The sequence below is a fragment of the Leptodactylus fuscus genome, chromosome 1 (genome assembly GCF_031893055.1).
Source record: "Leptodactylus fuscus isolate aLepFus1 chromosome 1, aLepFus1.hap2, whole genome shotgun sequence".
Classification (NCBI taxonomy): Eukaryota; Metazoa; Chordata; class Amphibia; order Anura; family Leptodactylidae; genus Leptodactylus; species Leptodactylus fuscus.
The window spans coordinates 2,937,003-2,963,479 of record NC_134265.1 but is presented as its reverse complement, the minus strand read 5'-3'; the positions used below and the strand labels follow the sequence as shown (position 1 = coordinate 2,963,479).

Below are 26,477 nucleotides of genomic sequence, written 5' to 3'. Positions count from 1 at the left end.
CTTATCTATGGTCTTATCACATAACAGCGCACCATGTGGTCAGGAGTGGTATTACATGTAAGGCTTATCTATGGTCTTATCACATAACAGCGCACCATGTGGTCAGGAGAGGTATTACATGTAAGGCTTATCTATGGTCTTATCACATAACAGCACACCATGTGGTCAGGAGAGGTATTACATGTAAGGCTTATCTATGGTCTTATCACATAACAGCGCACCATGTGGTCAGGAGAGGTATTGTATAAGACCTATCAATGGTTATATATACTTATAGCAGCATTGGTTATACAGATACATATATACAGCAGCACACCATGCGGTATTCTAATAATAATGAAGCAGAGATACATCAGGGTCTTACAGTCACACAATACATTGCTTGATGGCTGTTTTGCTCCTACAGATGTGATGTTATATATTTTGTGTGTTATTCGGCAGGTTTCGCTATTTTTGCAGCGCGGTCCCTTTTTCTAGGACGTTCCTTTCTTTCCCGTTTGTGAATATAATCTCTGCTCCATATTAATGTCATCTCTCTATGTGGAAATGAATGATGACACCTCGGTGATATATAGGCTTATATTTAGTGAGCGGTGATGTCACGGGTGTCACATGACTCATTTTCGAAGTGTTCAGTGATGGAATGTAGAACTGTCAGTGCGCAGAGAACACATCTGGCCGCGAGGATCACATCAGACCAGGAACTTGTTGTGTTCCAAATTAGAAACTTGTGTATCACAAGGAACAATGTATCCGCCACCATAAAATCTGAGAGCCCGAAGTGACTGCGGCTTCATACGTGACCATGGTGGCCAGGGCGTGCTCAGAGGTCACCGGCCATGGGGCAGACGAGGTCCACTGCGGGCACCAGTGTAAGGGACTGGACTGTCCGGACTGCTGAGTCTGAGACTGGTCATGTGGATATAGACTGGAGCCGTGATGGCAAAGAACTAACAATAGCAAGTGCCTACGCAAATCATACCGCAGTGCAGAGTATTTCAGAAGTGTGATGATCTTGGCAAGTAGAAAGTCACAGAGTTACATAGTGGGAGCAGCCGGGTCACAGCAGTACAGAGTATTTCAGGAGAGGAGGTCACAGGGTAATAACTACATAGTGGGGGGAGCAGGGTCACAGCAGTACAGAGTATTTCAGGAGAGGAGGTCACAGGGTAATAACTACATAGTGGGGGGAGCAGGGTCACAGCAGTACAGAGTATTTCAGGAGAGGAGGTCACAGGGTAATAACTACATAGTGGGGGGAGCAGGGTCACAGCAGTACAGAGTATTTCAGGAGAGGAGGTCACAGGGTAATAACTACATAGTGGGGGGAGCAGGGTCACAGCAGTACAGAGTATTTCAGGAGAGCAGTGTGCTGATCTTATACAAGGTCACGGGGTGAGAGTTACATAGTGGGAGGAGCCGGGTCACAGCAGTACAGAGTATTTCAGGAGAGGAGGTCACAGGGTGAGAATTACATAGTGGGAGGAGCAGGGTCACAGCAGTACAGAGTATTTCAGGAGAGGAGGTCACAGGGTGATAACTACATAGTGGGGGAGCAGGGTCACAGCAGTACAGAGTATTTCAGGAGAGGAGTGCGCTGATCTTATAGGGGTCACAGGGTGAGAGTTACATAGTGGGAGGAGCAGGGTCACAGTAGTACAGAGTATTTCAGGAGAGGAGGTCACAGGGTGATAACTACATAGTGGGGGAGCAGGGTCACAGCAGTACAGAGTATTTCAGGAGAGCAGTGTGCTGATCTTATAGGAGGTCACAGAGTGAGAGTTACATAGTGGAGGAGCAGGGTCACAGCAGTACAGAGTATTTCAGGAGAGGCGGTCACAGGATGAGCGTTACATAGTGGGAGGAGCAGGGTCACAGCAGTACAGAGTATTTCAGGAGATGTGTGCCATTCTTATAGAGGAGGTCACAGGGTGAGAGTTACATAGCAGCACAGAGGATTTCAGAGAAGTAAAGTGCTGCTCGTGTGCGCCTGGTGTGGGGCTCATCTTCTCCGCACATCTTTATTCTTCCAGGACAGGGGTACGGAGAGATTCTCGGGGTCCGGAGCGGAGTGCGGTCTCCGCTCCAATCAGCCGTGTAACATAGAGACGGACAATCTGGTGCAGAGCCGCAGCCAGGTGTGGGGACGGTCCGGGAGGAATCGCCGGCTTTCTGATATTTAATTAAAATGTTTCTGTAGCTTTAGGGGCACGATCAGGCTGCGCAATTCTCACAGGCCGCCACCTGCATGCTGAGACACAGCCGAGGATTGCAGGAAACGCATTAAGCAGAATGAGCCTGAGGCCGGTTATTAATATTTCCACTTTTATTAGAAGAAAATACCAAATAATTCTACAGCAATAGCTGCCAACGACTAGAGACAAACAACAATGGCGCCGTAAACCAACACCGCCAGCTTCACCGCCACACTGACACGGAGCTCCAGGGCAGCTCATCTACAGCAGCCGCTGTATTACATGATATGCAAATATTAGATCGAGGTCTCTGATGGCCGAGGAGTCTTACTAAAGGGAACGTCTCCTTCTAAGCCGACACATTCTGTCCTCCAGAGCTGAATTCTGCAGATTGACCCGTGATAGGCAGCAGCTAGATGGCGGTGTGGTGGCGAGTGCGACATTGTAGCGAGGAGATGTGTCTTATGTATAATGGTGCTGGATCGGTGTCAGACCTAAGCTTGTATCTAGTCTGCTTAATCTGTATACTTAGGCCCTAAGACAGAAATATCACATCCAACTGTAGGTGTATCAGAGATACCGATGCAGGATATATACACAATAGTACAATAATACAGGGGATACAGTCACTAGGACACAATAGTACAATAATACAGGGGATACAGTCACTAGGACACGATAGTACAATAATACAGGAGATACAGTCACTAGGACACGATAGTACAATAATACAGGGGATACAGTCACTAGGACACGATAGTACAATAATACAGGGGATACAGTCACTAGGACACGATAGTACAATAATACAGGGGATACAGTCACTAGGACACGATAGTACAATAATACAGGGGATACAGTCACTAGGACACGATAGTACAATAATACAGGGGATACAGTCACTAGGACACGATAGTACAATAATACAGGAGATACAGTCACTAGGACACGATAGTACAATAATACAGGGGATACAGTCACTAGGACACGATAGTACAATAATACAGGAGATACAGTCACTAGGACACAATAGTACAATAATACAGGGGATACAGTCACTGGGACACGATAATACAGGAGATACAGTCACTAGGACACAATAGTACAATAATACAGGAGATACAGTCACTAGGACACAATAATACAGGAGATACAGTCACTAGGACACAATAGTACAATAATACAGGGGATACAGTCACTGGGACACGATAATACAGGAGATACAGTCACTAGGACACAATAGTACAATAATACAGGAGATACAGTCACTAGGACACAATAATACAGGAGATACAGTCACTAGGACACAATAGTACAATAATACAGGGGATACAGTCACTGGGACACGATAATACAGGAGATACAGTCACTAGGACACAATAATACAGGAGATACAGTCACTAGGACACAATAGTACAATAGTACAGGAGATACAGTCACTGGGACACAATAGTACAATAATACAGGGGATACAGTCACTGGGACACAATAGTACAATAATACAGGGGATACAGTCACTAGGACACAATAATACAGGGGATACAGTCACTAGGACACAATAATACAGGAGATACAGTCACTAGGACACAATAATACAGGAGATACAGTCACTAGGACACGATAGTACAATAATACAGGGGATACAGTCACTAGGACACAATAATACAGGGGATACAGTCACTAGGACACAATAATACAGGAGATACAGTCACGAGGACACAATAATACAGGAGATACAGTCACTAGGACACGATAGTACAATAATACAGGGGATACAGTCACTAGGACACAATAATACAGGAGATACAGTCACTAGGACACAATAATACAGGAGATACAGTCACTAGGACACGATAGTACAATAATACAGGAGATACAGTCACTAGGACACAATAATACAGGAGATACAGTCACTAGGACACAATAATACAGGGGATACAGTCACTAAGACACAATAGTACAATAATACAGGAAATACAGTCACTAGGACACAATAGTACAGGGGATACAGTCACTAGGACACAATAGTACAATAATACAGGAAATACAGTCACTAGGACACAATAGTACAGGGGATACAGTCACTAGGACACAATAGTACAATAATACAGGGGATACAGTCACTAGGACACAATATTACAGGGGATACAGTCACTAGGACACAATAATACAGGGGATACAGTCACTAGGACACAATAGTACAATAATACAGGAGATACAGTCACTAGGACACAATAGTACAATAATACAGGAAATACAGTCACTAGGACACAATAATACAGGAGATACAGTCACTAGGACACAATAGTACAATAATACAGGAGATACAGTCACTAGGACACAATAGTACAATAATACAGGAAATACAGTCACTAGGACACAATAATTCAGGAAATACAGTCACTAGGACACAATAATACAGGGGATACAGTCACTAGGACACATTAATACAGGAGATACAGTCACTAGGACACAATAGTACAATAATACAGGAGATACAGTCACTAGGACACAATAGTACAATAATACAGGAAATACAGTCACGAGGACACAATAATACAGGAAATACAGTCACTAGGACACATTAATACAGGAGATACAGTCACTAGGACACAATAGTACAATAATACAGGAGATACAGTCACTAGGACACAATAGTACAGGGGATACAGTCACTAGGACACAATAGTACAATAATACAGGGGATACAGTCACTAGGACACAATATTACAGGGGATACAGTCACTAGGACACAATAATACAGGGGATACAGTCACTAGGACACAATAGTACAATAATACAGGAGATACAGTCACTAGGACACAATAGTACAATAATACAGGAAATACAGTCACTAGGACACAATAATACAGGAGATACAGTCACTAGGACACAATAGTACAATAATACAGGAGATACAGTCACTAGGACACAATAGTACAATAATACAGGAAATACAGTCACTAGGACACAATAATACAGGGGATACAGCCACTAGGACACATTAATACAGGAGATACAGTCACTAGGACACAATAGTACAATAATACAGGAGATACAGTCACTAGGACACAATAGTACAATAATACAGGAAATACAGTCACTAGGACAGAATAATACAGGAGATACAGTCACTAGGACACAATAGTACAATAATACAGGGGATACAGTCACTAGGACACAATAATTCAGAAAATACAGTCACTAGGACACAATAATACAGGGGATACAGTCACTAGGACACAATAATACAGGAGATACAGTCACTAGGACACAATGATACAGGAATTACAGTCACTAGGACACAATAGTACAGGAGATACAGTCACTAGGACACAATAATACAGGAGATACAGTCACTAGGACACAATAGTACAGGAGATACAGTCACTAGGACACAATGATACAGGAATTACAGTAACTAGGACACAATAGTACAGGAGATACAGTCACTAGGACACAATAATACAGGAGATACAGTCACTAGGACACAATAGTACAGGAGATACAGTCACTAGGACACAATAGTACAATAATACAGGAGATACAGTCACTGGGACACAATAGTACAATAATACAGGAGATACAGTAACTAGGACACGATAGTACAATAATACAGTGGATACAGTCACTAGGACACAATAATACAGGAGATACAGTCACTAGGACACAACAGTACAATAATACAGGAGATACAGTCACTAGGACACAATAGTACAATAATACAGGAGATACAGTCACTAGGACACAATAGTACAGGAGATACAGTAACTAGGACACGATAGTACAATAATACAGGGGATACAGTCACTAGGACACAATAATACAGGGGATACAGTCACTAGGACACAATAATACAGGAGATACAGTCACTAGGACACAATAATACAGGAGATACAGTCACTAGGACACAATAGTACAATAATACAGGGGATAAAGTCACTAGGACACAATAATACAGGAGATACAATCACTAGGACACAATAATACAGGAAATACAGTCACTAGGACACAATAGTACAATAATACAGGAGATACAGTCACTAGGACACAATAATACAGGAGATACAGTCACTAGGACATGATAGTACAATAATACAGGGGATACAGTCACTAGGACACAATAGTACAATAATACAGGAGATACAGTCACTAGGACACAATAGTACAATAATACAGGAGATACAGTCACTAGGACACAATAATACAGGAGATACAGTCACTAGGACACAATAATACAATAATACAGGAGATAGTCACTAGGACACAATAATACAATAATACAGGGGATACAGTCACGAGGACACAATAATACAGGAGATACAGTCACGAGGACACAATAATACAGGAGATACAGTCACTAGGACACAATAGTACAGGAGATACAGTCACTAGGACACAATAGTACAATAATACAGGAGATACAGTCACTAGGACACAATAATACAGGGGATACAGTCACTAAGACAAGATAGTACAATAATACAGGGGATACAGTCACGAGGACACAATAATATAGGAGATACAGTCACGAGGACACAATAATACAGGAGATACAGTCACTAGGACACAATAGTACAGGAGATACAGTCACTAGGACACAATAGTACAATAATACAGGAGATACAGTCACTAGGACACAATAATACAGGAGATACAGTCACTAGGACACAATAGTACAATAATACAGGAGATACAGTCACTAGGACACAATAGTACAATAATACAGGGGATACAGTCACTAGGACAAGATAGTACAATAATACAGGGGATACAGTCACTAGGACACAATAATACAGGAGATACAGTCACTAGGACACAATAGTACAGGAGATACAGTCACTAGGAGACAATAGTACAGGAGATACAGTCACTAGGACACAATAATACAGGGGATACAGTCACTAGGACACAATAGTACAATAATACAGGAAATACAGTCACTAGGACACAATAGTACAGGGGATACAGTCACTAGGACACAATAGTACAATAATACAGGGGATACAGTCACTAGGACACAATATTACAGGGGATACAGTCACTAGGACACAATAATACAGGGGATACAGTCACTAGGACACAATAGTACAATAATACAGGAGATACAGTCACTAGGACACAATAGTACAATAATACAGGAAATACAGTCACTAGGACACAATAATACAGGAGATACAGTCACTAGGACACAATAGTACAATAATACAGGAGATACAGTCACTAGGACACAATAGTACAATAATACAGGAAATACAGTCACTAGGACACAATAATTCAGGAAATACAGTCACTAGGACACAATAATACAGGGGATACAGTCACTAGGACACATTAATACAGGAGATACAGTCACTAGGACACAATAGTACAATAATACAGGAGATACAGTCACTAGGACACAATAGTACAATAATACAGGAAATACAGTCACGAGGACACAATAATACAGGAAATACAGTCACTAGGACACATTAATACAGGAGATACAGTCACTAGGACACAATAGTACAATAATACAGGAGATACAGTCACTAGGACACAATAGTACAGGGGATACAGTCACTAGGACACAATAGTACAATAATACAGGGGATACAGTCACTAGGACACAATATTACAGGGGATACAGTCACTAGGACACAATAATACAGGGGATACAGTCACTAGGACACAATAGTACAATAATACAGGAGATACAGTCACTAGGACACAATAGTACAATAATACAGGAAATACAGTCACTAGGACACAATAATACAGGAGATACAGTCACTAGGACACAATAGTACAATAATACAGGAGATACAGTCACTAGGACACAATAGTACAATAATACAGGAAATACAGTCACTAGGACACAATAATACAGGGGATACAGCCACTAGGACACATTAATACAGGAGATACAGTCACTAGGACACAATAGTACAATAATACAGGAGATACAGTCACTAGGACACAATAGTACAATAATACAGGAAATACAGTCACTAGGACAGAATAATACAGGAGATACAGTCACTAGGACACAATAGTACAATAATACAGGGGATACAGTCACTAGGACACAATAATTCAGAAAATACAGTCACTAGGACACAATAGTACAGGGGATACAGTCACTAGGACACAATAGTACAGGAGATACAGTCACTAGGACACAATAGTACAGGGGATACAGTCACTAGGACACAATAGTACAATAATACAGGGGATACAGTCACTAGGACACAATATTACAGGGGATACAGTCACTAGGACACAATAATACAGGGGATACAGTCACTAGGACACAATAGTACAATAATACAGGAGATACAGTCACTAGGACACAATAGTACAATAATACAGGAAATACAGTCACTAGGACACAATAATACAGGAGATACAGTCACTAGGACACAATAGTACAATAATACAGGAGATACAGTCACTAGGACACAATAGTACAATAATACAGGAAATACAGTCACTAGGACACAATAATACAGGGGATACAGCCACTAGGACACATTAATACAGGAGATACAGTCACTAGGACACAATAGTACAATAATACAGGAGATACAGTCACTAGGACACAATAGTACAATAATACAGGAAATACAGTCACTAGGACAGAATAATACAGGAGATACAGTCACTAGGACACAATAGTACAATAATACAGGGGATACAGTCACTAGGACACAATAATACAGGAAATACAGTCACTAGGACAGAATAATACAGGAGATACAGTCACTAGGACACAATAGTACAATAATACAGGGGATACAGTCACTAGGACACAATAATACAGGAGATACAGTCACTAGGACACAATGATACAGGAATTACAGTCACTAGGACACAATAGTACAGGAGATACAGTCACTAGGACACAATAATACAGGAGATACAGTCACTAGGACACAATAGTACAGGAGATACAGTCACTAGGACACAATGATACAGGAATTACAGTAACTAGGACACAATAGTACAGGAGATACAGTCACTAGGACACAATAATACAGGAGATACAGTCACTAGGACACAATAGTACAGGAGATACAGTCACTAGGACACAATAGTACAATAATACAGGAGATACAGTCACTGGGACACAATAGTACAATAATACAGGAGATACAGTCACTAGGACACAATAGTACAATAATACAGGAGATACAGTCACTAGGACACAATAGTACAGGAGATACAGTAACTAGGACACGATAGTACAATAATACAGTGGATACAGTCACTAGGACACAATAATACAGGAGATACAGTCACTAGGACACAACAGTACAATAATACAGGAGATACAGTCACTAGGACACAATAGTACAATAATACAGGAGATACAGTCACTAGGACACAATAGTACAGGAGATACAGTAACTAGGACACGATAGTACAATAATACAGGGGATACAGTCACTAGGACACAATAATACAGGGGATACAGTCACTAGGACACAATAATACAGGAGATACAGTCACTAGGACACAATAATACAGGAGATACAGTCACTAGGACACAATAGTACAATAATACAGGGGATAAAGTCACTAGGACACAATAATACAGGAGATACAATCACTAGGACACAATAATACAGGAAATACAGTCACTAGGACACAATAGTACAATAATACAGGAGATACAGTCACTAGGACACAATAATACAGGAGATACAGTCACTAGGACATGATAGTACAATAATACAGGGGATACAGTCACTAGGACACAATAGTACAATAATACAGGAGATACAGTCACTAGGACACAATAGTACAATAATACAGGAGATACAGTCACTAGGACACAATAATACAGGAGATACAGTCACTAGGACACAATAATACAATAATACAGGAGATACAGTCACTAGGACACAATAATACAATAATACAGGGGATACAGTCACGAGGACACAATAATACAGGAGATACAGTCACGAGGACACAATAATACAGGAGATACAGTCACTAGGACACAATAGTACAGGAGATACAGTCACTAGGACACAATAGTACAATAATACAGGAGATACAGTCACTAGGACACAATAATACAGGGGATACAGTCACTAAGACAAGATAGTACAATAATACAGGGGATACAGTCACGAGGACACAATAATATAGGAGATACAGTCACGAGGACACAATAATACAGGAGATACAGTCACTAGGACACAATAGTACAGGAGATACAGTCACTAGGACACAATAGTACAATAATACAGGAGATACAGTCACTAGGACACAATAATACAGGAGATACAGTCACTAGGACACAATAGTACAATAATACAGGAGATACAGTCACTAGGACACAATAGTACAATAATACAGGGGATACAGTCACTAGGACAAGATAGTACAATAATACAGGGGATACAGTCACTAGGACACAATAATACAGGAGATACAGTCACTAGGACACAATAGTACAGGAGATACAGTCACTAGGAGACAATAGTACAGGAGATACAGTCACTAGGACACAATATTACAGGGGATACAGTCACTAGGACACAATATTACAGGGGATACAGTCACTAGGACACAATAATACAGGAGATACAGTCACTAGGACACAATAATTCAGGAAATACAGTCACTAGGACACAATAATACAGGGGATACAGTCACAAGGACACATTAATACAGGAGATACAGTCACTAGGATACAATAATACAGGAGATACAGTCACTAGGACACAATAGTACAATAATACAGGAGATACAGTCACTAGGATACAATAATACAGGAGATACAGTCACTAGGACACAATAGTACAATAATACAGGAGATACAGTCACTAGGACACAATAGTACAATAATACAGGGGATACAGTCACTAGGACACAATAATTCAGAAAATACAGTCACTAGGACACAATAATACAGGGGATACAGTCACTAGGACACATTAATACAGGAGATACAGTCACTAGGACACAATAATACAGGAGATACAGTCACTAGGACACAATGATACAGGAATTACAGTCACTAGGACACAATAGTACAGGAGATACAGTCACTAGGACACAATAATACAGGAGATACAGTCACTAGGACACAATAGTACAGGAGATACAGTCACTAGGACACAATAGTACAATAATACAGGAGATACAGTCACTGGGACACAATAGTACAATAATACAGGAGATACAGTAACTAGGACACGATAGTACAATAATACAGTGGATACAGTCACTAGGACACAATAATACAGGAGATACAGTCACTAGGACACAATAGTACAGTAATACAGGAGATACAGTCACTAGGACACGATAGTACAGGAGATACAGTCACTAGGACACAATAGTACAATAATACAGGAGATACAGTCACTAGGACACAATAGTACAATAATACAGGAGATACAGTCACTAGGACACAATAGTACAATAATACAGGAAATACAGGCACTAGGACACAATAATACAGGAGATACAGTCACTAGGACACAATAGTACAATAATACAGGGGATACAGTCACTAGGACACAATAATTCAGAAAATACAGTCACTAGGACACAATAGTACAGGAGATACAGTAACTAGGACACGATAGTACAATAATACAGGGGATACAGTCACTAGGACACAATAATACAGGGGATACAGTCACTAGGACACAATAATACAGGAGATACAGTCACTAGGACACAATAATACAGGAGATACAGTCACTAGGACACGATAGTACAATAATACAGGGGATACAGTCACTAGGACACAATAATACAGGAGATACAATCACTAGGACACAATAATACAGGAGATACAGTCACTAGGACACAATAGTACAATAATACAGGAGATACAGTCACTAGGACAGGATAGTACAATAATACAGGGGATACAGTCACTAGGACACAATAGTACAATAATACAGGAGATACAATCACTAGGACACAATAATACAGGAGATACAGTCACTAGGACACAATAGTACAATAATACAGGAGATACAGTCACTAGGACACAATAATACAGGAGATACAGTCACTAGGACATGATAGTACAATAATACAGGAGATACAGTCACTAGGACACAATAATACAGGAGATACAGTCACTAGGACACAATAGTACAATAATACAGGAGATACAGTCACTAGGACACAATAGTACAATAATACAGGAGATACAGTCACTAGAACACAATAGTACAATAATACAGGAGATACAGTCACTAGGACACAATAGTACAATAATACAGGAGATACAGTCACTAGGACACAATAGTACAATAATACAGGAGATACAGTCACTAGGACACAATAGTACAATAATACAGGAAATACAGGCACTAGGACACAATAATACAGGAGATACAGTCACTAGGACACAATAGTACAATAATACAGGGGATACAGTCACTAGGACACAATAATTCAGAAAATACAGTCACTAGGACACAATAGTACAGGAGATACAGTCACTAGGACACAATAATACAGGAGATACAGTCACTAGGACACAATAGTACAGGAGATACAGTCACTAGGACACAATAGTACAATAATACAGGAGATACAGTAACTAGGACACGATAGTACAATAATACAGTGGATACAGTCACTAGGACACAATAATACAGGAGATACAGTCACTAGGACACAATAGTACAATAATACAGGAGATACAGTCACTAGGACACAATAGTACAATAGTACAGGAGATACAGTCACTAGGACACAATAGTACAGGAGATACAGTAACTAGGACACAATAATACAGGAGATACAGTCACTAGGACACAATAATACAGGAGATACAGTCACTAGGACACAATAATACAGGAGATACAGTCACTAGGACACGATAGTACAATAATACAGGGGATACAGTCACTAGGACACAATAATACAGGAGATACAATCACTAGGACACAATAATACAGGAGATACAGTCACTAGGACACAATAGTACAATAATACAGGAGATACAGTCACTAGGACAGGATAGTACAATAATACAGGGGATACAGTCACTTGGACACAATAATACAGGAGATACAGTCACTAGGACATGATAGTACAATAATACAGGGGATACAGTCACTAGGACACAATAGTACAATAATACAGGAGATACAGTCACTAGGACACAATGTACAATAATACAGGAGATACAGTCACTAGGACACAATAATACAGGAGATACAGTCACTAGGACACAATAGTACAATAATACAGGAGATACAGTCACTAGGACACAATAGTACAATAATACAGGAGATACAGTCACTAGGACACGATAGTACAATAGTACAGGGGATACAGTCACTAGGACACAATAATACAGGAGATACAGTCACTAGGACACAATAGTACAATAATACAGGAGATACAGTCACTAGGACACAATAGTACAATAATACAGGGGATACAGTCACTAGGACACAATAGTACAGGAGATACAGTCACTAGGAAACAATAGTACAGGAGATACAGTCACTAGGACACAATAGTACAGGAGATACAGTCACTAGGACACAATAGTACAGGAGATACAGTCACTAGGACACAATATTACAGGAGATACAGTCACTAGGACACAATTTTACAGGAGATACAGTCACTAGGACACAATAATACAGGAGATACAGTCACTAGGACACAATAATACAGGAGATACAGTCACTAGGACAGGATAGTACAATAATACAGGGGATACAGTCACTAAGACAAGATAGTACAATAATACAGGGGATACAGTCACGAGGACACAATAATACAGGAGATACAGTCACTAGGACATAATAATACAGGAGATACAGTCACTAGGACATGATAGTACAATAATACAGGGGATACAGTCACTAGGACACAATAGTACAATAATACAGGAGATACAGTCACTAGGACACAATAGTACAATAATACAGGAGATACAGTCACTTGGACACAATAGTACAATAATACAGGAGATACAGTCACTAGGACACGATAGTACAATAGTACAGGGGATACAGTCACTAGGACACAATAATACAGGAGATACAGTCACTAGGACACAATAGTACAATAATACAGGAGATACAGTCACTAGGACACAATAGTACAATAATACAGGGGATACAGTCACTAGGACACAATAGTACAGGAGATACAGTCACTAGGACACAATAGTACAGGAGATACAGTCACTAGGACACAATAGTACAGGAGATACAGTCACTAGGACACAATAGTACAGGAGATACAGTCACTAGGACACAATAATACAGGAGATACAGTCACTAGGACACAATAGTACAGGAGATACAGTCACTAGGACACAATAATACAGGAGATACAGTCACTAGGACACAATAATACAATAATACAGGAGATACAGTCACTAGGACAGGATAGTACAATAATACAGGGGATACAGTCACTAAGACAAGATAGTACAATAATACAGGGGATACAGTCACGAGGACACAATAATACAGGAGATACAATCACGAGGACACAATAATACAGGAGATACAGTTACTAGGACACAATAGTACAGGAGATACAGTCACTAGGGCACAATAGTACAATAATACAGGAGATACAGTCACTTGGACACAATAATACAGGAGATACAGTCACTAGGACACAATAGTACAATAATACAGGGGATACAGTCACTAGGACACAATAGTACAATAATACAGGGGATACAGTCACTAGGACACAATAGTACAATAATGCAGGGGATACAGTCACTAGGACACAATAGTACAATAATACAGGAGATACAGTCACTAGGACACAATAATACAGGAGATACAGTCACTAGGACACAATAGTACAATAATACAGGGGATACAGTCACTAGGACAAGATAGTACAATAATACAGGGGATACAGTCAGTAGGACACAATAATACAGGAGATACAGTCACTAGTACACAATAGTACAGGAGATACAGTCACTAGGACACAATAGTACAGGAGATACAGTCACTAGGACACAATATTACAGGGGATACAGTCACTAGGACACAATAATACAGGAGATACAGTCACTAGGACACAATAATTCAGGAAATACAGTCACTAGGACACAATAATACAGGGGATACAGTCACTGGGACACAATAATTCAGGAAATACAGTCACTAGGACACAATAATACAGGGGATACAGTCACTAGGACACATTAATACAGGAGATACAGTCACTAGGACACAATAATACAGGAGATACAGTCACTAGGACACAATAGTACAGGAGATACAGTCACTAGGAGACAATAGTACAATAATACAGGAAATACAGTCACTAGGACACAATAGTACAGTAATACAGGAGATACAGTCACTAGGACACAATAGTACAATAATACAGGGGATACAGTCACTAGGACACAATAATTCAGGAAATACAGTCACTAGGACACAATAGTACAGGAGATACAGTCACTAGGACACAATATTACAGGGGATACAGTCACTAGGACACAATAATACAGGAGATACAGTCACTAGGACACAATAATTCAGGAAATACAGTCACTAGGACACAATAATACAGGGGATACAGTCACTAGGACACAATAATACAGGAGATACAGTCACTAGGACACAATAGTACAATAATACAGGAAATACAGTCACTAGGACACTAATACAGGAGATACAGTCACTAGGACACAATAGTACAGTAATACAGGAGATACAGTCACTAGGACACAATAGTACAATAATACAGGGGATACAGTCACTAGGACACAATAATTCAGAAAATACAGTCACTAGGACACATTAATACAGGAGATACAGTCACTAGGACACAATAATACAGGAGATACAGTCACTAGGACACAATGATACAGGAATTACAGTCACTAGGACACAATAGTACAGGAGATACGGTCACTAGGACACAATAATACAGGAGATACAGTCACTAGGACACAATAGTACAGGAGATACAGTCACTAGGACACAATAGTACAATAATACAGGAGATACAGTCACTGGGACACAATAGTACAATAATACAGGAGATACAGTAACTAGGACACGATAGTACAATAATACAGTGGATACAGTCACTAGGACACAATAATGCAGGAGATACAGTCACTAGGACACAATAGTACAGTAATACAGGAGATACAGTCACTAGGACACGATAGTACAGGAGATACAGTCACTAGGACACAATAGTACAATAATACAGGAGATACAGTCACTAGGACACATTAGTACAATAATACAGGAGATACAGTCACTAGGACACAATAGTACAGGAGATACAGTAACTAGGACACGATAGTACAATAATACAGGGGATACAGTCACTAGGACACAATAATACAGGAGATACAGTCACTAGGACACAATAATACAGGAGATACAGTCACTAGGACACAATAATACAGGAGATACAGTCACTAGGACACGATAGTACAATAATACAGGGGATACAGTCACTAGGACACAATAATACAGGAGATACAATCACTAGGACACAATAATACAGGAGATACAGTCACTAGGACACAATAGTACAATAATACAGGAGATACAGTCACTAGGACAGGATAGTACAATAATACAGGGGATACAGTCACTAGGACACAATAGTACAATAATACAGGAGATACAGTCACTAGGACACAATAGTACAATAGTACAGGGGATACAGTCACTAGGACACAATAATACAGGAGATACAGTCACTAGGACACAATAGTACAGGAGATACAGTCACTAGGACAGGATAGTACAATAATACAGGGGATACAGTCACTAGGACACAATAGTACAATAATACAGGAGATACAGTCACTAGGACACAATAGTACAATAATACAGGAGATACAGTCACTACGACACAATAGTACAATAGTACAGGGGATACAGTCACTAGGACACAATAATACAGGAGATACAGTCACTAGGACACAATAGTACAATAATACAGGAGATACAGTCACTAGGACACAATAGTACAATAATACAAGAGATACAGTCACTAGGACACAATAGTACAATAATACAGGAGATACAGTCACTAGGACATGATAGTACAATAATACAGGAGATACAGTCACTAGGACACAATAGTACGATAATACAGGAGATACAGTCACTAGGGCACTATAGTACAATAGTACAGGGGATACAGTCACTAGGACACAATAATACAGGAGATACAGTCACTAGGACACAATAGTACAATAATACAGGAGATACAGTCACTAGGACACAATAGTACAATAATACAGGAGATACAGTCACTAGGACACAATAGTACAGGAGATACAGTCACTAGGACACAATAATACAGGAGATACAGTCACTAGGACAAGATAGTACAATAATACAGGGGATACAGTCACTAAGACAAGATAGTACAATAATACAGGGGATACAGTCACGAGGACACAATAATACAGGAGATACAGTCACTAGGACACAATAATACAGGAGATACAGTCACTAGGACACAATAGTACAATATTACAGGGGATACAGTCACTAAGACAAGATAGTACAATAATACAGGAGATACAGTCACTAGGACACAATAATACAGGAGATACAGTCACTAGGACACAATAATACAGGAGATACAGTCACTAGGACACAATAGTACAATAATACAGGGGATACAGTCACTAAGACAAGATAGTACAATAATACAGGAGATACAGTCACTAGGACACAATAATACAGGAGATACAGTCACTAGGACACAATAATACAGGGGATACAGTCCCTCGGACAAGATAGTACAATAATACAGGGGATACAGTCACTAGGACACAATAATACAGGAGATACAGTCACTAGGTCACAATAGTACAGGAGATACAGTCACTAGGACACAATAGTACAGGAGATACAGTCACTAGGACACAATATTACAGGGGATACAGTCACTAGGACACAATGTACAGTAACAGTCTATTGTATCCACATTAATACCAGATTTTGGGTGACACATGGTGGTGTTGTGTGTGGTATCCTATGGTGATATTGACCCTGGGACACATTTGGTGTTTCAAGCTCTTCCTCGCCCCGATTGATATTTATGCAGCATTAACCTGAATTAACATTGTTAATCCTTTGCCGCTCAGTTCATTGCGTTCAATTTCTGTGTAATCGCCCAATAATTTATAGCAGCGGCTCTGAATGCTAATATCGGGGAGCACCTCTGTGTCTCACATCTAAACCGGAATTCTGTTCTCATACTCTGTTCCCGGTGTATTATATTTTAGGGGGCGGTGTTCCTGGTGTATTATATTTTAGGGGGCGGTGTTGCCGGTGTATTATATGTTAGGGGGCGGTGTTCCCGGTGTATTATATTTTAGGGGCCGGTGTTCCTGGTGTATTATATTTTAGGGGGCGGTGTTCCTGGTGTATTATATTTTAGGGGGCGGTGTTCCCGGTGTCTTATATTTTAGGGGCCGGTGTTGCCGGTGTATTATATGTTAGGGGGCGGTGTTCCCGGTGTATTATATATTAGGGGCCGGTGTTCCTGGTGTCTTATATTTTAGGGGGCGGTGTTCCTGGTGTATTATATTTTAGGGGCGGTGTTCCTGGTGTATTATATTTTAGGGGCCGGTGTTCCCGGTGTATTATATGTTAGGGGCCGGTGTTCCCGGTGTATTATATGTTAGGGGGCGGTGTTCCCGGTGTATTATATTTTAGGGGGCGGTGTTCCCGGTGTATTATATTTTAGGGGGCGGTGTTCCCAGTGTATTATATTTTAGGGGCGGTGTTCCCGGTGTATTATATTTTAGGGGGCGGTGTTCCCGGTGTATTATATTTTAGGGGCGGTGTTCCCGGTGTATTATATTTTAGGGGCCGGTGTTCCCGGTGTCTTATATTTTAGGGGGCGGTGTTCCCGGTATATTATATTTTAGTGGGCGGTGTTCCCGGTGTATTATATTTTAGGGGGCGGTGTTCCTGGTGTATTATATTTTAGGGGCTGGTGTTCCCGGTGTCTTATATTTTAGGGGGCGGTGTTCCCGGTGTATTATATTTTAGGGGGCGGTGTTCCCGGTGTATTATATTTTAGGGGGCGGTGTTCCCGGTGTATTATATTTTAGGGGGCGGTGTTCCCGGTGTCTTATATTTTAGGGGGCGGTGTTCCCGGTATATTATATTTTAGTGGGCGGTGTTCCCGGTGTATTATATTTTAGGGGGCGGTGTTCCAGGTGTATTATATTTTAGGGGCTGGTGTTCCCGGTGTCTTATATTTTAGGGGGCGGTGTTCCCGGTGTATTATATTTTAGGGGGCGGTGTTCCCGGTGTATTATATTTTAGGGGGCGGTGTTCCCGGTGTATTATATTTTAGGGGGCGGTGTTCCCGGTGTCTTATATTTTAGGGGCAGTGTTCCCGGTGTACTATATTTTAGGGGCCGGTGTTCCCGGTGTATTATATTTTAGGGGGCGGTGTTCCCGGTGTATTATATTTTAGGGGGCGGTGTTCCCAGTGTATTATATTTTAGGGGCGGTGTTCCCGGTGTATTATATTTTAGGGGCCGGTGTTCCCGGTGTCTTATATTTTAGTGGGCGGTGTTCCCGGTGTATTATATTTTAGGGGGCGGTGTTCCAGGTGTATTATATTTTAGGGGCTGGTGTTCCCGGTGTCTTATATTTTAGGGGGCGGTGTTCCCGGTGTATTATATTTTAGGGGGCGGTGTTCCCGGTGTATTATATTTTAGGGGGCGGTGTTCCCGGTGTATTATATTTTAGGGGCGGTGTTCCCGGTGTATTATATTTTAGGGGCTGGTGTTCCCGGTGTCTTATATTTTAGGGGGCAGTGTTCCCGGTGTATTATATTTTAGGGGGCGGTGTTCCCGGTGTATTATATTTTAGGGGGCGGTGTTCCTGGTGTATTATATTTTAGGGGCTGGTGTTCCCGGTGTCTTATATTTTAGGGGCGGTGTTCCCGGTGTATTATATTTTAGGGGGCGGTGTTCCCGGTGTACTATATTTTAGGGGCCGGTGTTCCTGGTGTATTATATTTTAGGGGCTGGTGTTCCCGGTCTCTTATATTTTAGGGGCAGTGTTCCCGGTGTACTATATTTTAGGGGGCGGTGTTCCCGGTGTCTTATATTTTAGGGGGCGGTGTTCCCGGTGTATTATATTTTAGGGGGCGGTGTTCCTGGTGTATTATATTTTTTGGGACGGTGTTCCCGGTGTATTATTTGTTCTGCCTGTATTTCTCTGTGTGACCAGCGTCTTTCTTCTCTTCCTTGCAGATCCCCCTAAGGAGCCGGTGCTGATGTGCAGGTCTAATAACTACCCCGCCTCCTTCTACTGCAGTTGGCATCTTCCAAGTCCGACCTATATCCCCAACTATTTCAACATCACTGTTAAGTATGTACCCCCCTCCTTCCCAACATGGTGCGCCCCAGAATGTTAACATTACAGGAATGTAAAGGGTTAGGGTCCCTCTACACTTAGAGGATATCGCCCCCATCATCCTAAAGACTGTATGACCCCCATCATCCCATAGCGCCTTCACATTCTGCACCCCCTCCCCCAATAATATATCCCTCCCACTGTAGGAACGCAGAGTTTCTTTGATGAAGTGAGTTTGGAGATGATGAGAGTGATGGGTCCCATGTAGAGATGCGCTTATAAGTAAGTGCCCCCCTTGCTGTGCTGAGCCCCCTCTCTCTGTCCTTGCAGACATGGCTCCACGCACTTATACTGTGAGAAGGATCCCTTCCCCAAGAACAGGTGTCACATCAAGTACAGCCGCCTCTTCTCCACGCTGAAGTACGAGGTGACCGTCGTGGCCAGTAACGCCTTGGGGAAGAGTTCCACCACCATCAGCTTCGATGAATTCTCAATAGGTAAGTTATTGAGTAAGGCTGTGTTCACATTCACTGCAGAATCTGCCAGAAATCGGCAGAGAGAAAAAAGTCTATAACCCGGCGGACGCCAATATCGTCTGTCCTATAGAACCTAACCTTACACAAGATCTCATAGAACTACCCGAGAAAGAAGGTTCTGGGCCCTAGTGCCAAAATATGTAATAGCACCCCCACCAACCAGCTGCCCAGGACTTACTATTACTAGTGGGGTACCACAGGGGGCAGTATTAGGGAGGATTACCATTACTAGTGGGGTACCACAGGGGGCAGTATTGGGGAGGATTACCATTACTAGTGGGGTACCACAGGGGGCAGTATTAGGGAGAATTACCATTACTAGTGGGGTACCACAGGGGGCAGTATTGGGGAGGATTACCATTACTAGTGGGGTACCACAGGGGGCAGTATTGGAGAGGATTACCATTACTAGTGGGGTATCACAGGGGGCAGTATTGGGTAGGATTACCATTACCTTGGACTGTATCTATGTCAATGAGAACAGACAGAGAAGGATTCTTGACTGTAAAAGCAGTGAGTGTGCGGGGAAGACGTGGAAGTGATTTCGAAGGGGCCGGAGTAAAGACTCTTCACACGTTGTTTCTGCTCCGTGTATCCTATCTACGCTCCGTGTATCCTGTCTACGCTCCGTGTATCCTGTCTACGCTTCGTGTATCCTGTCTACGCTCCGTGTATCCTGTCTACGCTCCGTGTATCCTGTCTACGCTCCGTGTATCCTGTCTACGCTCCGTGTATTCTGTCTACGCTCCGTGTATCCTGTCTACGCTCTGTGTATCCTGTCTACGCTCCGTGTATCCTATCTACGCTCCGTGTATCCTGTCTACGCTCCGTGTATCCTATCTACGCTCCGTGTATCCTGTCTATGCTCCGTGTATCCTGTCTACGCTCCGTGTATTCTGTCTACGCTCCGTGTATCCTGTCTACGCTCTGTGTATCCTGTCTACGCTCCGTGTATCCTGTCTACGCTCCGTGTAACCTGTCTATGCTCCGAGTATCCTGTCTACGCTCCGTGTATCCTGTCTACGCTCCGTGTAACCTGTCTACGCTCCGAGTATCCTGTCTACGCTCCGTGTATCCTGTCTACGCTCCGTGTATCCTGTCTACGCTCCGTGTATCCTGTCTACGCTCCGTGTATCCTGTCTACGCTCCGTGTATCCTATCTACGCTCCGTGTATCCTGTCTACGCTCCGTGTATCCTGTCTACGCTCCGTGTATCCTGTCTACGCTCCGTGTATCCTGTCTACGCTCCGTGTATCCTGTCTACGCTCCGTGTAACCTGTCTACACTCCGAGTATCCTGTCTACGCTCCGTGTATCCTGTCTACGCTCCGTGTATCCTGTCTACGCTCCGTGTAACCTGTCTACGCTCCGAGTATCCTGTCTACGCTCTGTGTATCCTGTCTACGCTCCGTGTATCCTGTCTACGCTCCGTGTATCCTGTCTACGCTCCGTGTATCCTGTCTACGCTCCGTGTATCCTGTCTACGCTCCGTGTATCCTGTCTACGCTCCGTGTATCCTGTCTACGCTCCGTGTATCCTGTCTACGCTCCGTGTATCCTATCTACGCTCCGTGTATCCTGTCTACGCTCCGTGTATCCTGTCTACGCTCTGTGTATCCTGTCTACGCTCCGTGTATCCTGTCTACGCTCCGTGTATCCTATCTACGCTCCGTGTATCCTGTCTACGCTCCGTGTATCCTGTCTACGCTCCGTGTATCCTGTCTACGCTCCGTGTATCCTGTCTACGCTCCGTGTATCCTGTCTACGCTCCGAGTATCCTGTCTACGCTCCGTGTATCCTGTCTACGCTCTGTGTATCCTGTCTACGCTCCGTGTATCCTGTCTACGCTCCGAGTATCCTGTCTACGCTCCGTGTATCCTGTCTACGCTCTGTGTATCCTGTCTACGCTCCGTGTATCCTGTCTACGCTCCGTGTATCCTGTCTACGCTCCGTGTATTCTGTCCATTTCACATGTGTAAAATGTACTTATCCATTGAGTTCAATGGCATCTTCATATAACGCGCGTCTTTTTGCGCTGGACAGGATACACGGAGCGTAAACTCCGTGTGGAGGGGCGGTTAGAAGAGATTTCTGGAAGTGACTCCGGGGTCTTATTCTGATTGTCAGGTTCAGGTATAGCGGGTGAGCGCAGCCGGTCTGCTATCTGCTTATCCTGTATACGCAGTTGTTACGGTTGCGCTGATGCTGTAACACCGTTGCGGACCCTGAATGAGCGCAGATCAATCAGAGACTCCAGAAAAGTAAAGTGGGATCAAAGTGAGGACTAATGGAGTGTGAGGAGGAGAGAGCGACGTCCCAGAGCCCTCCTGATGTCACACGTCTCATCCTGAGAAAGCCGCCGCAACTTTAATTGCGTTGGCTTACCGCACGTCTGGCAGAACATGTGACTGCGGCGCCAATAAAACTAATTAAATTGGAAAGACATGGGAAGCGGAACATGTGGACCTGGCTGTGAAACTGCGGAGGGTTGTGGCTCACTGACAGTCGCCATCTCATGCTCCACCGCCGGCTGCTCCTCTGCAACATGTCCAAGAGGCAGAGGAGAACTTAACCCCATCAGCTTAAAGGGGCGGGAAATACAATTAGAGGGGGAGGGGAATCATAACATGTCAGAGTCAGCAGTGTGTACAAGGCTCAATATAACTAGTGACCCAACGGTATTATAGTAGTTATATTCTTGTACATAGGAGTAGTATTATAGTAGTTATATTCTTGTACATAGGAGTAGTATTATAGTAGTTATATTCTTGTACATAGGAGTAGTATTATAGTAGTTATATTCTTGTACATAGGAGTAGTATTATAGTAGTTATATTCTTGTACATAGGAGGTAGTATTATAGTAGTTATATTCTTGTACATAGGAGGTAGTATTATAGTAGTTATATTCTTGTACATAGGAGTAGTATTATAGTAGTTATATTCTTGTACATAGGAGTAGTATTATAGTAGTTATATTCTTGTACATAGGAGCAGTATTATAGTAGTTATATTCTTGTACATAGGAGCAGTATTATAGTAGTTATATTCTTGTACATAGGAGTAGTATTATAGTAGTTATATTCTTGTACATAGGAGCAGTATTATAGTAGTTATATTCTTGTACATAGGAGTAGTATTATAGTAGTTATATTCTTGTACATAGGAGCAGTATTATAGTAGTTATATTCTTGTACATAGGAGGTAGTATTATAGTAGTTATATTCTTGTACATAGGAGGTAGTATTATAGTAGTTATATTCTTGTACATAGGAGTAGTATTATAGTAGTTATATTCTTGTATATAGGAGTAGTATTATAGTAGTTATATTCTTGTACATAGGAGGTAGTATTATAGTAGTTATATTCTTGTACATAGGAGGTAGTATTATAGTAGTTATATTCTTGTACATAGGAGTAGTATTATAGTAGTTATATTCTTGTACATAGGAGGTAGTATTATAGTAGTTATATTCTTGTACATAGGAGTAGTATTATAGTAGTTATATTCTTGTACATAGGAGCAGTATTATAGTAGTTATATTCTTGTACATAGGAGTAGTATTATAGTAGTTATATTCTTGTACATAGGAGGTAGTATTATAGTAGTTATATTCTTGTACATAGGAGTAGTATTATAGTAGTTATATTCTTGTATATAGGAGTAGTATTATAGTAGTTATATTCTTGTACATAGGAGGTAGTATTACAGTAGTTATATTCTTGTATATAGGAGTAGTATTATAGTAGATATATTCTTGTACATAGGAGTAGTATTATAGTAGTTATATTCTTGTACATAGGAGTAGTATTATAGTAGATATATTCTTGTACATAGGAGTAGTATTATAGTAGTTATATTCTTGTACATAGGAGTAGTATTATAGTAGTTATATTCTTGTACATAGGAGTAGTATTATAGTAGTTATATTCTTGTACATAGGAGTAGTATTATAGTAGTTATATTCTTGTACATAGGAGTAGTATTATAGTAGATATATTCTTGTACATAGGAGCAGTATTATAGTAGTTATATTCTTGTACATAGGAGTAGTATTATAGTAGATATATTCTTGTACATAGGAGTAGTATTATAGTAGTTATATTCTTGTACATAGGAGTAGTATTATAGTAATTATATTCTTGTACATAGGAGGTAGTATTATAGTAGTTATATTCTTGTACATAGGAGTAGTATTATAGTAGTTATATACTTGTACATAGGAGTAGTATTATATTAGTTATATTCTTGTACATAGGAGGTAGTATTATAGTAGTTATATTCTTGTACATAGGAGCAGTATTATAGTAGTTATATTCTTGTACATAGGAGCAGTATTATAGTAGTTATATTCTTGTACATAGGAGTAGTATTATAGTAGTTATATTCTTGTACATAGGAGGTAGTATTATAGTAGTTATATTCTTGTACATAGGAGCAGTATTATAGTAGTTATATTCTTGTACATAGGAGGTAGTATTACAGTAGTTATATTCTTGTATATAGGAGGTAGTATTATAGTAGTTATATTCTTGTACATAGGAGTAGTATTATAGTAGTTATATTCTTGTACATAGGAGTAGTATTATAGTAGTTATATTCTTGTATATAGGAGCAGTATTATAGTAGTTATATTCTTGTACATAGGAGCAGTATTATAGTAGTTATATTCTTGTACATAAGAGTAGTATTATAGTAGTTATATTCTTGTATATAGGAGCAGTATTATAGTAGTTATATTCTTGTACATAGGAGGTAGTATTATAGTAGTTATATTCTTGTATATAGGAGCAGTATTATAGTAGTTATATTCTTGTACATAGGAGGTAGTATTATAGTAGTTATATTCTTGTATATACGAGCAGTATTATAGTAGTTATATTCTTGTACATAGGAGTAGTATTATAGTAGTTATATTCTTGTATATAGGAGCAGTATTATAGTAGTTATATTCTTGTACATAGGCGTAGTATTATAGTAGTTATATTCTTGTACATAGGAGGTAGTATTATAGTAGTTATATTCTTGTACATAGTAGCAGTATTATAGTAGTTATATTCTTGTACATAGGAGTAGTATTATAGTAGTTATATTCTTGTACATAGGAGTAGTATTATAGTAGTTATATTCTTGTACATAGGAGCAGTATTATAGTAGTTATATTCTTGTACATATGAGTAGTATTATAGTAGTTATATTCTTGTACATAGGAGTAGTATTATACTAGTTATATTCTTGTACATAGGAGTAGTATTATAGTAGTTATATTCTTGTACATATGAGTAGTATTATAGTAGTTATATTCTTGTATATAGGAGCAGTATTATAGTAGTTATATTATTGTACATAGGAGATAGTATTATAGTAGTTATATTCTTGTACATAGGAGTAGTATTATAGTAGTTATATTCTTGTACAT

General features: G+C 40.5%; 1 protein-coding gene across 5 annotated transcripts in view; it reads left to right on the top strand.

Annotated features, from left to right (window-relative positions):
* Window positions 1-26,477, top strand: part of CNTFR (ciliary neurotrophic factor receptor) — a 425,728-nt gene that overhangs the window by 338,187 nt on the left and 61,064 nt on the right. For all 5 annotated transcript variants that reach the window (XM_075267249.1, XM_075267240.1, XM_075267223.1 and 2 more), the window contains 2 exons: window positions 20,422-20,539; window positions 20,855-21,021. In XM_075267249.1, coding sequence (XP_075123350.1) covers window positions 20,422-20,539; window positions 20,855-21,021 — 285 coding nt within the window. The remainder of the gene's footprint in view (window positions 1-20,421; window positions 20,540-20,854; window positions 21,022-26,477) is intronic.